General features: G+C 41.4%; 1 protein-coding gene across 6 annotated transcripts in view; it reads left to right on the top strand.

Annotated features, from left to right (window-relative positions):
• Nucleotides 1–15,990, top strand: part of tex11 (testis expressed 11) — a 254,948-nt gene that overhangs the window by 128,974 nt on the left and 109,984 nt on the right. For all 6 annotated transcript variants that reach the window (XR_011964123.1, XM_072595189.1, XM_072595187.1 and 3 more), the window contains 2 exons: nt 8,174–8,276; nt 8,794–8,918. Coding sequence is in view for 5 of the 6 variants with exons in the window: in XM_072595189.1 (XP_072451290.1) it covers nt 8,174–8,276; nt 8,794–8,918 (228 nt within the window). In the remaining variant the exon portion in view is untranslated. The remainder of the gene's footprint in view (nt 1–8,173; nt 8,277–8,793; nt 8,919–15,990) is intronic.

Genomic DNA, 15,990 nt, shown 5'->3' on the forward strand with positions numbered 1-15,990 from the left:
ATGGAGTAATCTGATAGTTTCTGGGTAATGCTAGTTCAGACTAAACTGGTAGGTAGAGCTAGTCAGTCAAATGTCGTGCTGTCAAATGAAGGTTCAAAAGATAATGAAGAGGTTAAACAGGTTATTTTAATTGCTGATGAATTGGTACCGGAAGTGTATGGACAGCGGTTCAGAAACATAAAGAAGGAACCATGTCAGACTTATGTTGAGTTTGAAAGAATTAAACATAGTCATTTTGATAGATGGATGTGTGCTTTAAAGTTAAATAGGACCTTTGAGGGTCTAAAATTATTCTGGTGGACGAGTTTAAAAACTCATTTCCAGAGATGGTAAGAATTCACGTGGGGGAACAGAAAGTTCAGGAAGTGAGAAAGGCATCAGAATTAGCAGATGAATACATGTTGGTGCATGAGGCAAGCTTCTCGCCAGAATTACATTCTGTGAGGGATCGAAGTTGGGAGAAGGGGGGATCCTACGTTATGAAACCAAGAGTAGAGAACACTGGTAATGGTTTACTAGTAAAAAAAGAAGCCCAAGAGGGTGGAAAGGAGGTGAAAGCCCTTACGTGCTTTTACTGTAAGGGAGTATGACACAGAAAATTACAGTCCCGGTGTTTTCAGAAAAGATGTTTTCACTGCCAGCAGGTAGGACATGTAAGGTAACAGTGCTGGTCATTAAAGAAAGGCACTATGGGAAAAGATATGGTAAAGGAAGCTAAGCCAGTGGCATTCGTGAAAGTCTCTAATAGTAAGAGGTGAGCGAATTTGTACTTTTCCTGATCTGTAACACGAGAGTGTGGTAATTTGTGGGATAGATGGACAAAAATTTAGTGTTCCCTGATGTAAAGTCTGGTTGGAGTGCTATCTCAAGATTGGGGATGTTACAGTGGGAATAATTGACAGAGTATCAGTTCCAAGAATCTAGTTTGTTCTTGGGAATGATTTAACAGGGCCCAAGGTGAGAATGACACTCCTTATTGTGGAGAAGCCCAAGGAAGACTAAGAAACTGAGGAATTAAAACAGAAATATCCTAGTATTTTCCCAAACTGTGTAGTAACCAGATCCCACTATCATAAGTCACAGCACAAAGGAAAAACTAAAGACAAAGGTGAAGGAGTTGAGGTTCCATTAGCGGACTCCCATGTTTTACGTAATGGTAGAAACCTGAAAAGGCAGAAGGTCAGACATAAGTGTTTAGTCCTGAAAGGCTAAGGGATTTGCAACAGTATTATAAGACGATGAAAGGTATTTATGTGGAAGCGTGCTCAGAAAAGGAGACAGAGGATATTCCTGAGGGTTATTATCAGAAAGATAGAATCCTCAAACTTAAATGTAGACCACGGCACGTTAGTACAAAGGAGAAATGGGTTGATATGCATCCGATTGTGTTGCCGGTAGCATGCAGACAAGAAGTGTTATTGGTAATATCTGTTGGAGGTCACCTAGGGATACAAAAGACTCAGCCTAAGGTACAAAAACAGTTTTATTGGCCTGGAATGCACAAGGCTGTGGTTAGCCTTTGCCATATGTGCCAAATGGTAGGTAAGCCACAGGCAGAAATAAAACCAGCTCTTTGTTTCCAATTCTTGCATTTGAAGAACATTTTCATGCAAGTTATAATTGATTGTGTAGGTCACCTCCCGAGAGCTAAAAGTGGGAACCAGTACTTGTTAACCATAATGGACGTGTCTACCAGATTTCCGGAGACAATTCCATTATGGTGTGTCAAGGCAAAAAGGGTAGTAGAGGAGTTAGTAGTTTTCTTCACATGTTATGGTCTACCCAGAGAGATTCAGTTTAGCCAAGGGTCAAAATTTACTGTTAGGTTGTTTAAGGGGGTTATGGATAGCTGAGGTGTACAGCACTTTAAATCTAGTACATATCATCCTGAATCCCAAGGAGCTCTAGAAAGGTGGCATCAGACCTTGAAGACCATGCTGAGAGCATATTGTTAGGATTACCCAAATGATTGGGATAAAGGTATCCCATTCGTATTGTTTGCCATTAGAGATGCCCCAAATGAATCTACTCGGTTTACTCCCTTCGAGTTAATATTCGGGCATGAAGTGAGAGGTCTTTTGGTCCTGTCAATTTTTCTTTAATTTCAGAGTCTGAGATCTCACACTGAGATCATGTACGGAGGTGAGTGAGAGATTAAATATAGTAGGTGAGTTAGCTGAAGAGCACCTGAAGAGGGCACAACATCGAATGAAGTAGGTGGCAGATAAAAGCTCAGACTTGGAAGATTTCCCGAGGGGATGGCGTGTTAATACTGTTATCAGTGATCGGAGGTCCCTTCAAAGCCAGACTCAGTGGTTCCAATCAAATTGAGAAAAAGTTCACAGGTGAACTATCTGGTAAAGATGCCAGATAGGAAAAAATGGTATTGGGTATGTCATGTGAACATGTTGAAATTATATTACACTAGAGAGAAAGAACTGGAGAAACAGGTGTTAGTCAAATGCAGCAGGGTGAGGAATCAAATCCAGATGGTGTGGATTTTGATGTGTCTCAAAATATGTTTAAATAAATGAAGTCCTTGAGGATTGGGATAAGCTAGTAAACTACCTGTCTCTTTAACACAGTACATAGTTGAAATGTTTGTAACTGCAGCATAAGGACATACGTCACATTCAAATGGGGAGGACTAATGCTATTGTGCATGAAATAGATTTAGGGGTGTTGTTTATCGCAGCAGTATTCCCTATTGGCTTAATCCTTCCAAAGCCAGACCGGTCCAGAAGGAGGTGGAGGCCATGCCGAAAGACGATATCATCAAACTGAGCCAGAGCAAGTGAAGTTCGCCGATCGTCCTAGTTCCCAAGCCAGGCGGGACTTGACGATTCTGTGTGGAAGGTCAACACCATTACAAAATCAGATTCCTATCCAGTTCCAAGATTGGAAGACTGTATTGAGAAAGTCTGACAAACCAGTTACATCACCAAGTTGGACTTAATGTGTGGTTAGTAGCACGTACGTTTATCAGAGGCGTTGAAAGAGATTTCTGTGTTTGTCACCCCAAATGGACTATATCAATTTGAAGTGATGCACTTTGGAATGAAGAATGCACCCGCCACATTCCAAAGACTCATGAACAGCGTTGTGGCTTGGTTAACAAACTGTGTGGTGTATTTGGACAATGTAGTAATGTTCAATAGGTCCTGTAAAGATAACGTGATACGGCTGGCAGATCTCTTTGAACGACTACAAGAAGCAAAATTTGGAATAAACTTCAGATTTCGTGAAAGCAGAGATGACATTCTTGGGACATAACATCAGTCATGGAAGGTTGACACCACGGAACACAAAGACGAAGGCCACCAAGGAAATTCCTTGACCAACCTCGAAGAAGCAGGTGCTTTGATTCTTGAGACTAAGCGGATTCTATCGGAATTTTGTTCCAAACTCAGCAGTGTAGTTGCACCATTAACTGATTCGCTGAAGAAGAATGCAAAGTTTCGGTAGACAGAACAATGCCATGAGGCATTCGACCATTTGAAAGCAATATTAACCACCGCATCAGTTTTAGCTACTCCCAAACTTTTCAAAACCTTTTAAAGTTGCATTGATGCTAGTGACATTGGAGTTGGATCTGTACTGTTACAGGAAGATTCAGATTGGATTGAGCTGAAAGTTGGTTACTTTTTGAAGAAACTCAACATCCACGAGAGGAAATACTCCACGATTGAAAAAGAACCATTGAGTTTGGTACTGGCCTGACAACATTTTAATGTTTATGTGATGAACAATGTTTTGGAGATGGTTGTGTACACAGATCCCAATACTGCTACATTCTTGGAGCACCTTAAAGGAAAAATATGCAACTCTTTCTTTGGATTCTTATGTTACAGACTTTTAATTTACCTATTGTAGATGTTGCGGGTCATAAAATGTAATCACAGATGCATCATTGTGGATTTCACTGGTAAAGTATAGTTAAGATTGGTGTGTATTGAATTTTATATTTTTGTGCGAAGAAGAGAATATGAACGTCGATTAAAGTCAAATGTACATCATGATAATGTGGTTAATGAATAGAATAAAAAGCCATCTTTTCATTATGATGGTCCATTTTTTCTTAATCAGGGATGTGTTATGAAGGTGTAGACGTATACTGTACCTTTTGAGTTGGAAAGCAAGGGACAACTGGCAAAGCACTGTGTCCTAAACAAGGTAACAGTGTAACACTTGATTGAAACAAATAGCAGTAGCTGGGTTGCCATGAAACAAAAACAAAGACAAATTTGGCAAAATTAGTTTAAATTGTGCACCAGGATACCAGACTCTCATCCAATTTGAATTTAGTAGTTTGATAATATTAAAACCAAGGAAACGATCTTATGTTTTATCGTATAAAACCCCCCCGGACATTTTGATTAGTTACAGGGTGAAATGCCAAAGACCAACAAATGTATACTGCTAGCTGAAGAGCTGTCTGAAAGGTACCTGTCTGTGGGAGTCTGCGCTGCAGAACATCGAGGCCGACCTGGAGTCTACTGAGGAGAATGGGCAAAGCTGACTGTTTTTGAAACGTATTTATTTTTTGTAAATCTTAATTGGGATTTTTTATCAGATTAGTATTGTAGAGTGGGAGGTCAAAGATAGGTTTAAGAGAAAGGAGTTGTAAATAGTTAGAATATGGAACAATACAGTGCAGAATAGACCCTTCGGCTCTCGATATTGCATCAACCTGTGAACTAATCTAAATCCATCCCCCTACACTGCCCCATCATCATCCATGTGCTTTTCCAAGGATTGTTTAAATGCCCCTAATATGGCTGAATAAACTACATTGGCGGGCAGGGCATTCCATGCCCTTACCACTGAGTAAAGAACCTGCCTCTGGCATCTGTCTTAAATCTATTACCCCTCAATTTGTAGCTATGCCCCCTCGTACAAGCTAACATCATCCTAGGAAAAAGACTTTCACTGTCCACCCTATCTAATCTTCTGATCATCTTGTATGCTTCTATCAAATACCAGCTTAGCCTTCTCCTCTCCAATGAGAACAGACCCCAGTCTCTCAGCGTTTCCTCATAAGACCTACCCTCCAGACTCGGCACCAACCTGATAAATCTTGTCTGCACCTTTTCCAGTGATTCCACCTCCTTCCTGTAACAGGGCAACCAGAACTGTACACAATATTCCAAGCGTGGCTGCACTATCATTTTGTATGGCATGATGTTGCGGCTCCAGAACTCAATCCCTCTACTGGTAAAACCTAACACACTCTATGCTTTCTTTACATCACTATCCACCTGGGTGGTAACTTTCAGGGATCTATGTACATGGACTCCAAGGTCCCTCTGCACATCCACACTACCAAGAATCTTTCCATTGACCCAGTATTCTGCCTTCCTGTTATTCTTCCTAAAGTGAATCACCTCCTGTTTATCTGCATGGAATTCCATTTGCCACCTCTCAGCCCAGTTCTGCAGTTTATCCAAGTCACCTGCAACATTCTTCCACTATTCCACCGACTTTAGTGTCATCTGCAAACTTACTAACCCATCCACCTATGCCTGCGTGCAAGTTGTTTATAAAAATGAAAACCAGCAGTGGTCCCAAAACAGATCCTTGCGGCACACCACTCGCAACCGGAATCCAGGCTAAATATTTTCCATCAAGCACTGCTTGATACCATTTTACAGAAAGCCAGTTTCTAATCCAAAATGCTAAATCACCCTCAATTCCATGCTCCTGCCTACCATGTAGAATCTTATCAAAGGCTTTACTGCAGTCCATGTAAACCACGTCAACTGTCCTACCCTCATCCACATGCTTGGTCACCTTCTCAACAAACTCAGATTTGTGAGAAATGACCTGCCCTTGACGAAACCATGTTGACTATCTGAAAATAAATTGTTATTTGTTAGCATAAATCCTATCTCTTATAATCCTTTCGAAAACTTTTCCTACAACGGACGTAAGGCTCACTGATCTATAATTACCTGGGCCGCCTCTACTGCCCTTGTTGAACAAGGGCGCAACATTTGCAGTCCTGCAGTCCTCTGGTACAAAACGTGATGACTCAAAGATCAAAGCCAAAGTCTCGGCTATCTCCTCCTTCCCAGAGAATCTTCGGGTAAATCCCATCCGTCCCAGGGGACTAGTCTACTTTCACTCCTTGAATTGATAACGCCTCTTTACTAACCTCGCTCCTTTCTACTCTAATATCCCGTATCTTATTCTTTGCCTCTACAATATTCTCTTTGTCGTGAGTGAAAACATGAGAAATATTCGTTTAGCACCTCTCCGATCTCCATGGGATCCTCACACAACTTCCCACTTCTGTCTCTGACTGGCCCTATTCCTAGGCAAAAGTGAGGACTGCAGAGGCTGGAAATCAGAGTCTGGTTAGAGTGGATGCTGCCTGACCGGCTGTGCTTTCCAGCATTCAGGAGCAGGAAAATCAACATTTTGGGCAAAAGTCCTTCATCAGGACTGATTTTCCTGCTCGGATGCTGCCTGGCCCTATTCCTACCCTAGTCACCCTTTTATTCCTCATGTCTATAGAAAGCTTTCGGGTTCTCCTTTATTCTACCTGCTAAAGAGTGCTCATGTCCTCTTCTTGCTCTTCTTAACTGTCTCTTTAAATCTTTCCTAGCTAATCTGTAACTCTCCATCACCTCATCTGAACCATCTTGTCTCAACGTCACGTAAGTCGCCTCCTTCCACTTAACAAGAGATGCAGTTTCTTTACCTTATCACTTCCTCCTTGCCTACAGGGACATCCCTACCAAGGACATGCAATATCTGTTCCTTAAACCAACTCCACATTTCGATTGTCCCCATTCCCTACATTTTGCTGCCCCATGTGTGCATCCTAAGTCTTGCCTAATCACATTATAATTGCTCTTGTCCTGTAACATGTACCTATTCCTTTCCATCGCTAAACAAAATGTAAACAAATTATGGTCATTCTCTCCAAAGCGCTCACCTACCACTGAATCAAACACCTGGCCTAGTTCATTAGCAAGCACCATATCAAGTATGGCCTCCCCTCTTATCGGCACTTTGACATACTGTGTCAGGAAACACTCCTGCACACATTGGATAAAAACTGATCCATCCAACGTACTAGAGTTACAGCATTTCCAGTCAATGTTGGGGACGTTCCTTTCACTCCTATCCAGAATCGTTTTGCTGATCCTCTCCTGCACGTCCTTAGAACTCTGCAGAGGCCTGTTAAAAAAAAACTCCAAGCAATGTGACCTCTACTATCCTGTTTCTAACTTCAGCTCATATCACCTCAATAGATGAGTCCTCGTCAAACGTTATTTCAGCCACTGTTATACTGTCCTTGACTAACAAGGCCACACTTCCCCCTATTTTACCACCTTGCCTGTTCTTAATGAAAGATCTAAATCCTGGAACCTGCAGCATCCATTCCTGACCGTACTCTATCCATGTCTCCGAAATGCCTACAACATCAAAGTCCCAGGTATCTATCCATGCTGCAAGCTCACCTACCTTATTTTGGATACTTCTGGTGATGAAGTAGGCACACTTCAAACCAGCTTGCTGTCTGGCAGCACATTCCTGTGACCATGAAATCCTGTCCACGCCCTCCCTATTCTCATCCTCCTGTGCACTGGAACTATACCTTGGGTTCCCAACCCCCGCTGAGCTTGTTGGTTTTAATATTGTCTGTTGGACTTAAAGATGTTAATCTTTTGTTTAAGTAGAGATCTCCAGGATAGTTCTTTGCCTCTTGAATTTTATCAGGTTCCAGCACTGGGCGAATCTTTTCTGTGTGACTGGTTCAAATTTTTAGAGGGGTTTACCCCGTGTCGTGACAAGACTTGTGAAGCTGCTTGACCCAAAGAAGCAGGTCCATGTTGATCTTCCCTCTCTAATATCTCTCCTGTAAAACCCTGTGATTGATTTTACCTTTTGTGCCAAGGGGTGTTTATGGGGATTGCTGCAAATATTTGAAGTGTAGTGAATTCAATGCCAGACAAATGCTAAGGCTAATTTTAAAAAGCATTTTAAATAACACCAGAAATATTTTCCTCATACCATTGATACCGTACTAACAGTGATACATTGAAACATTGAAATAATTGTGAGAAGCCATCATAAACTTGTCCTTTTTTATTGGAATTTTGAAGATAGCCTAGCTATTCTAAATTGTAGATTATTGATACTTCCTCAAATGTTTTCTATCCAGGCAAAAGAGGCTGTAAAAGCTGCAGAACAAATTGACCCAGATAATTTCTTCACTCAGTTCAATATCTACAAAATTGCCATTTTGGAAAGTGATACACAAAAAGGTAGATACTACATTGCTAACTTGCAGATAAAAGATCTAATGAACTTTTAACTGCATTTTGTGTAAAGTTATAATATTGCAAATTACCAGCAGTTCTCTGATAAGGAATTGAAATCATAGGTTTATTCAAATCCTCATTGAGAGGTTGTGGCAAGCAAATGTTTTGATTAGTAACTTATGCTTGAATAGTGTGATTCAAGGAAAACTTGGGGAAATTAAAAGTTATGTGGGAGGGGGTCTACAGAATTAAATGGAAATGAAAACGATTGATTCCTCTCCCTTTTTTCTTCTGCATATAAATGGAAAATGCCATATAATAATTCAAAATAAAATTGATAAACATATTTTATTACATTTTTCCTAATAACAATCCTGTACCTTCTTAGTTGTTTTCAAATGGAAAACTTATATGCCAAATTAAATAAAATGGAATTAACTCAACATAATTGATTAATTCAGTATTCACTTTGCAAAGAATGACTTGAAGGATCTATTTCCCATGATTTTCTCTTTTTCAGCTATGGAGGCAATTAAAGCGATCGGAAAACTAGCAGAAAAGTCTGTGGAGTGTGAACATAACATCGTAACCAATAGAATTTCAGTGACTGATTTTTTGAGTCTTGCTGCACATTTTGCTTTAGAGGTAAGGAGAGCATTATGTGAAATTCAGATAGTTAATGCAGAAGCTACACCTGTCAATCATTTTGTAGGAAATGTTCTGAATTGTCTGAAGCAACTTATAGTGGTGCATCAAAATAATTAGCCTATCAGTTTCAGGAACAGATCTGTAATTGAATTTGTCAATATTAGTACTTAGAAATTGAGTTCACTGGAAAAGGAAATTTGATATAGTAGGTGCTGAGACTGTGGTGCACAATTCGCAAATGCTTAATGGATGTATTAAAGATATTGCAAAAGGTTTATGTTGTCTGCTGTTGTTTCCATAGTTTAAGCATGCAGCCATAAACATAATGCACTGCTGATCAGATACACACTCAGCCGAGGGCCCAGGTACCAATGATAACTAGCTCATCATTCTTAAAATCAACCTATTGGTTTTAAAAGGGAAGTGCATTCTGGCTGATGCAGGTGCTGGAATTCGCTGTGAAAGACTCTGATGGGAGCAGCCTGAACAAAAACAGGGATAAGTTTGAGAGAAAGTCCTAAGGGAAGTAGGTAAGATGAGAGAGGTTTTTTTTCTGGAGCAGGCCATTCCGAGATATGTTGAAAGGACTGGTTAAAGATATCCATGGAGGTTAATGACAATGATCCTAGACAGGGAAAAGTTCACTGACTTCATGCCAGTAGTCAAAATCATACGATTCCCACGGTGTGGAAGCAGGCCATTCAGCCCATCGAATCCATACTGTCTTTCTGAAGAGCATCCCACCTAGACCCACTGCTTTACCTCTCCCTGCAACCCTGCATTTCCCATGGATAATCCACCTAGTTGTTGTGGTTCTGTTCGCCGAGCTGGGAATTTGTGTTGCAGACGTTTCGTCCCCTGTCTAGGTGACATCCTCAGTGCTTGGGAGCCTCCTGTGAAGCGCTTTTGTGATCTTTCCTCCGCCATTTGTAGTGGTTTGAATCGGTATATTGGACCCAATATACCAACCACTGCAACGGACAGCTGGAAGCGGCAGATTCAAACCACTACTACTAGCGGAGGAAAGATCACAGAAGGGCTTCACAGGAGGCTCCCAAGCACTGAGGATGTCACCGAGACAGGGGACGAAACCTCTGCAACACAAATTCCCAGCTCGGCGAACAGAACCACAACAACGAGCACCCGAGCTACAAATCTTCTCACAAACTTTGAATAATCCACCTAGCCTGTACATATTTGGACTGTGGGAGGAAACTGCAGCACCTGGAGGAAACCCACCTAGATACTGTGAGAATGTGCACTGACTGAGGGTGGAATTGAATCCAGGCTGCTGGTGCTGTGAGGCAGCAGTGCTAACCATTAAGCCACCTTGCCATGCATGGTCTGTCAAGATCAGATGGTGTCTTTAAAATTCTTTCTCCTACCATTGGAATCACTAGCCTCACACTTTTGTCAACTCTCCACGCACACAGCAGAAATGTGGCAATCAGGACACACCCCAAGCATTCAAAGGCTACATCTCATTCTTATGCACTTTATGCTGCTGCAAGTCTCACATTCCAATCTCCAACTTTCATGCACTTTGAGCTGTTGCCATGACGAACACATCCCGAGTCACATGAAGGTATTCTGGGTGATGAAGAATGGGAAAAAGTGGATATATGAGCTGCTCCTTTTTGGAGGAATTCTAGGTGCTGAGATGATTCCTCAAATTCCAGTAGCAGTAATTATTGTTTTATAAGTTGTTGCATTGTTTTGGAACTTTGGGGGGGGAAATGATCAAAACAGTAGCACTTTAGAAAGTAGGAAGAGAGACAAAGGTGGAGATCACATGGTCAAAGAAAGAAACCTACACTGCTGTCTGACATAGCAGTGAATTTGCACTCTTCCCTTTGCGGTTTGAGTTACGGTATCTCTGGACATCAGATTGTATCTAAGGAAAATTAACAAACAACAAAATTCACTGCCCTCCTAGGTGGAGCCTGTGTAGCAGAGCTCACAGGACCGGAGAAGCTAAGTGTATAGTTTTAAGTGTAACCTTGCTGTAAATCTAGAATCGTGAGTCGGGTGAGATATTTTTATTGAGATCTGTCTCTAGATTGTAAAAATATAAAACATAGGTATTAAGTTAAACTGGGGCAGTGCTTTATGGAGAAGTAAGATGGGGCTATTTTCTGCACCTGCAGATTGCCAAGGAGCAAATATGGCCTTTAGTTATGTACTATTCTTGTCGGATATTGGAGATTAAGGAGAATTTCCATGTTACTGATGATTTGTATCTGCAATGTGTGTGTTTGGTTGTGAATCCTATCAGATCACATGGATCGTTTGGAGCAGAAGTTAGAGGCCATTAGGAATTTATAGGAGCTAGGGGGTGGCACTTATTGGAAGGGAGAAAAATCACAAATACAGTCAGGTAGATGAGTTGCCTCCACGAAAGGTAGGAAAGGGAGGCAGGTAGTGCAGGAGTCTCCTGTGGCTATCCTCCTATCCAACAAGTATGCTGTTTTGGAAAATGTAGCGAGTGACGGACTCTCAGTCAAGTTTTTGGTACCAAAACCAGCTGTAATATAATGAGGAGGACATCCGGTTCCAAGCGATTGATTGTGATAGGGGACTCTCTAGTCAGAGGCACAGAGAGATATTTCTCCGACCGATAGCGAGAAATAAGAGTGGTGTATTGCCTCCCTGGTGCCAGGATCGAGAATATCTCAGAGTACAGAATATTCTCAAAGGGGAGAGGGACCAGCAGAAGGTCGTTGTGCATTTTGGAGCAAATGTTGTTTGAATGGAAAGGGATGAGATTCTGAAGAGACAATAAAGGAAGTTGGACAGGAATTGAAAAAGGACGTCCTTGAGGGTAGTAATCTCTGGATTGCTCCCAATGGTGCAAGCTAGTGAGGGTGGGAATAGAAGGACAGAGCAGATGAATCCATGGCTAAGGAGCTGGTACAGGGGAGAAGGGTACACATTTTTGGATCATTGGAATCTCTTCTGGGGTAGAAGTGACCTGAATAAGAAGGATAGATTGCACCTGAATTGGAAGGGAGATTTGCTAGAACTGCTCAGGAGGATTTAAAACAGAAAGGTAGGGAGGTGGGACCAAGGCAGACAGGAAAGAGAACAGTCAGAGACTGCTACAGTTGGAAAAAGGACCAAATAGAACAGTCAAGGCAGGCAATAACAAAGCAGACACCTGAGGTAGGACAGATAAATTAAACGGCATGTATTTCAATGCAAGAGACCTAACAGGGAAGGCAGATAAACTTGGGGCATGGTTAGCAACATGGGACTGGGATGTCATAGCAATTACCAAGACGTGGCTCAGGAATGGATAGGACTGGCAGCTTAATGTTTGAGGATGCAAATGCTACAGGAAGGATAAAAAGGGGGCCAAGAGAGGAGAGGGATTGGCGTATTTGCCATGGGGTAACATTACAGCTGTAGTTAAGGAAGATATTCCTGGGAATATGTCCACAGAAGGTGTTTGGGTGGAATTGAGAAATAAAGGGATGATCATCTTACAGGGATTGTACTAGAGATCTCCCAGTAGTCAGCAGGAAATTGAGAAAGCAATGTTTAAGGAGCTCTCAGTTATCTGTAAGAATAATAAAGTAGTAATGGTAGGAAATTTTAACTTTCCAAACATAAACTGGGACTGCAATAGTGCTGTGGGTTTAGATGGAGAGGAATTTAAGTGTGTCCAAGAAAATTTTCTGATTCAGTGTGTGGATGTACCTACTAGAGAATGTGCAAAGCTTGAGCTACGCTTGGGAAATAAGGCGGGGCAAGTGACTGAGATGTCAATGGCGGACCACTTTGAGGCCAGCGACCAAATTTCTATTAGTTTCAAATTAGTGATGGAATAGGATAGGCTGGATCTAAAAGTTGAAGTTCTAAATTAGAGGAAGGCCAATTTTGACGTTATTAACCAAGAACTTTCAAAAGTTGATTGGTAGTTGATGTTCGCAGGTAAAGGGACATCTGGAAAATGAGATAACGAGAGTGCAGAGACCATGTGTTCGTATTAGAGTGAAAGGCAAATCTGGGTGTGCTGGATGATAAGAGAAATTGGGGTTTTGGTCAAGAAAAGAAAGAAAGCATAGGTCAGGTGTAGATAAAGGGATTGTATAAAATACATTAAGGACAAAAGGGTATATAGGGAGAGTATAAGGCCCCTCAAAGATCAGCAAGACAGCCTATGTGTGCAACCACAGGAGATGTGTGGTAGACGTGATCCATATGGACTTCAGTAAGGCTTTCAACGAGTTCCACATGGTAGACTGGTTAGCAGGGTTAGAACACATGGAATACTGGGAGAACTAGCCATTTGGATACAGAACTGGCTCAAAGGTAGAAAATAGAGGGTGGTGGTGGGTTGCCTTTCAGACTGGAGGCCTGTGAGCATTGGTATGCCACAAGGATCAGTGCTGGGCCCACTGTTTCTCGTCATGGTATACAAATAATTTGGATGTCAGCGTAGGAAGTATAGTTAGTAAGTTTGCAGGTGATACCAAAATTGGATGTGTATTGGACAGCGAAGAAGGTTACCTTAGAGTACAACGGGATCTTGATGAAATGGGCCAATTGGCTGAGGAGTGGCAGATGGAGTTTCATTTTGGAAAAGCAAATCAGAGCAGAATTTATACACTTAATGAGAATGTCCTAGAGAGTGTTGCTGAACAAAGAGATCTTGGAGTGCAGGTTCATAATTTCTTGTAATTTGAGTCACCGTTAGATAGGATAGTGAGGAAGGCATTTTGTATGCTTTCCTTTATTGGTCAGAGCATTGAGCATAGGACGTAATGTTGCATCTGAATAGGGCATTAGTTAGGCCATTTTTAAAATAATGGGTGCAAATCTGGTCCTCTTCCTATCAGAGGTTTGTGGAAGTTGAAAGGGTTCAGGAAAGATTTATAAGGATGTTGCCAGTGTTGTTGGGTTTGAGCTATAAGGAGAGGCTGAATAGGCTGGATCTGTTTTCCCTGGATCGTTGGAGGCTGAGGGTGATCTTAGAGATTTATAAAATCATGAGGGGCGTGGATAGGGTAAATAGACAAGGTCTTTTCCCTGGGATGGGGGAGTTGAAAACTAGAGGTCATAGGTTTAAAGTGAGACGAGAAAAATTTAAATGGGTCCTCGGGAGCAACTTTGTCACACAGGCTGATGTGCGCTGGTAGAGGAACTGGTAGTGGAAGTATAACATTTGAAAAGCATCTGGATGAGTAAATGAATAGGAAGGATTTAGAGGGACATGGGTCAAGTGCTAGCAAATTGGACTAGCTTAGTTTAGGATATCTGGTTGGCATGGGTGCATTGGACAGAAGTGTCTGTTTCCATGCTGTATGTCTCTGTGACTCTACTAAACACTCAATGATACACCCTCTGTCTTGCTGGATAAAGTGATGCACAACAAGAAGGCAGTCGCAAAGAACTGATCAGAAGATGTGCTGTACAATCTCATCCCCATCATTATTGCTGACACTATGGAAATGGAACTCATCCGGGATAGTTCTGTTCCTGCTTCACACATCTTTTCAAACACCACTTTAAGTATCTGCAATTCATTTTGTCATTGCAGTTGTGGATGGTGTTACCAACTTAGTTGAAACCCAAGCACTCTTTTATCATCCAACCCTTTCTCTACAAACTAAGCTTGCCATATGAATCTGTGACTTTAGAAATGCAAAGTGCTATCTGATATGGCAGTGCTGTTCAGGTCGTCAGTGTTCTGAATTGCTCAAGGGAATCCTGCATAAAAGGGATATGCCTTCTCAACTATAAGTGCCAACAATCTATCCAAGATTTCTTCTTTATTCATTTTGAACCCTTCTGGTACTTCCTCTGTCAGCATGGTCTGTGCATCCTCCTCCTTTCTTAAGACATATGCAAAATATTAATTTATTAGGTCAGCTGATCCTTTTCCCTCTGTCTATATATTACTTTTTGGTTTCTGTTCAGCCCTACTCCTCCTCTAACCAATCTTATTACTGTCTGCATACCTATAAATGTCTTTGGGATTTCCCTATGTATTAGTTGCTAGTGTTTTCTCATAATTTGTCCTTTCCTGCTTTTTCATCTCCCCCAAACCTGTTTTCAAGCTGAAAAGCAACATCTCATTTACCAGTTGGGGACCCTGCAGCCTCTCAGACTCAACATCGATTTAATAACTTCAGAGCCTGATTCCGTCCTTCCGTGTTTTTTTACTCACTCTCACATCATGGTCCTGTCATGACGTGGGTTGCTTTCATACACCCATTCTCTCCTTTCTACTTCCATTGTTGATTATTCAGCAACTCTTTTGTCCTCGCATCTACCTATCCCTTTCAATTCTGTGTCTGTCTGTCTCTCTTTGCACTCCATCTCCACCTATTTGCTCAGTTTTGCCATACACATATGCAAACTCACACAAGCCCAACTCAATACCTCACCTCTTTATCCTGCCCCAGTGCTTTCTGTCCATCCTTTTCTGGTCCATTCATTTAGCTTGTATCCTCATCACAAGTTGCATTTCCACCCGATTTGGTGCCATCAGCAAACTTAGGAATACTAGACTGATTCCCACAGCCCAAATTGTTCAAATAAATTGTGAACATCTATAGACCTGGCCTGCTCCTTTCAGTCCCCTTGAGTAAAAGTCTGCCACCCTGAAAATGATTTGTTTATTCCTACTATTACAACATCAAATCAGAACCCTAAAGTTTTCAAACATTTCTTATTTCTAATTTCTGTTTTTTTTAAAAAGGGCAGATGTAACTTCAGCGATTGTTTGGCGAAGTCCTGTGTGAAGGGGTAATGTCTCACTTAAGAATAATAAGGAAAATGTTTAACAGAGAGACACTTAACAAAAAGAGACAGTAAGGCTGACATGCTCCCCCTCTTAGCAGAAAACCACCAGGAATAGGAAAAGAGAAATGTGTATGATAGGCTAGAAATCCTAATGTATACACTAGAGTTCTGTGAAAGCTGCAGGCTTGAGAACAGCCATTTTAAGCACCTGTAGGACAGGTAAATCAAAAGGAGAATATTTCTTACTCCTAAATGTATTGGGTTCTCGTTTTCAATCAGTAATGTACTGATTTTTAGTTGGTTCAAATCGCCCCTATAT

The sequence above is a fragment of the Chiloscyllium punctatum genome, chromosome 25 (assembly GCF_047496795.1).
Source record: "Chiloscyllium punctatum isolate Juve2018m chromosome 25, sChiPun1.3, whole genome shotgun sequence".
Lineage (NCBI taxonomy): Eukaryota > Metazoa > Chordata > Chondrichthyes > Orectolobiformes > Hemiscylliidae > Chiloscyllium > Chiloscyllium punctatum.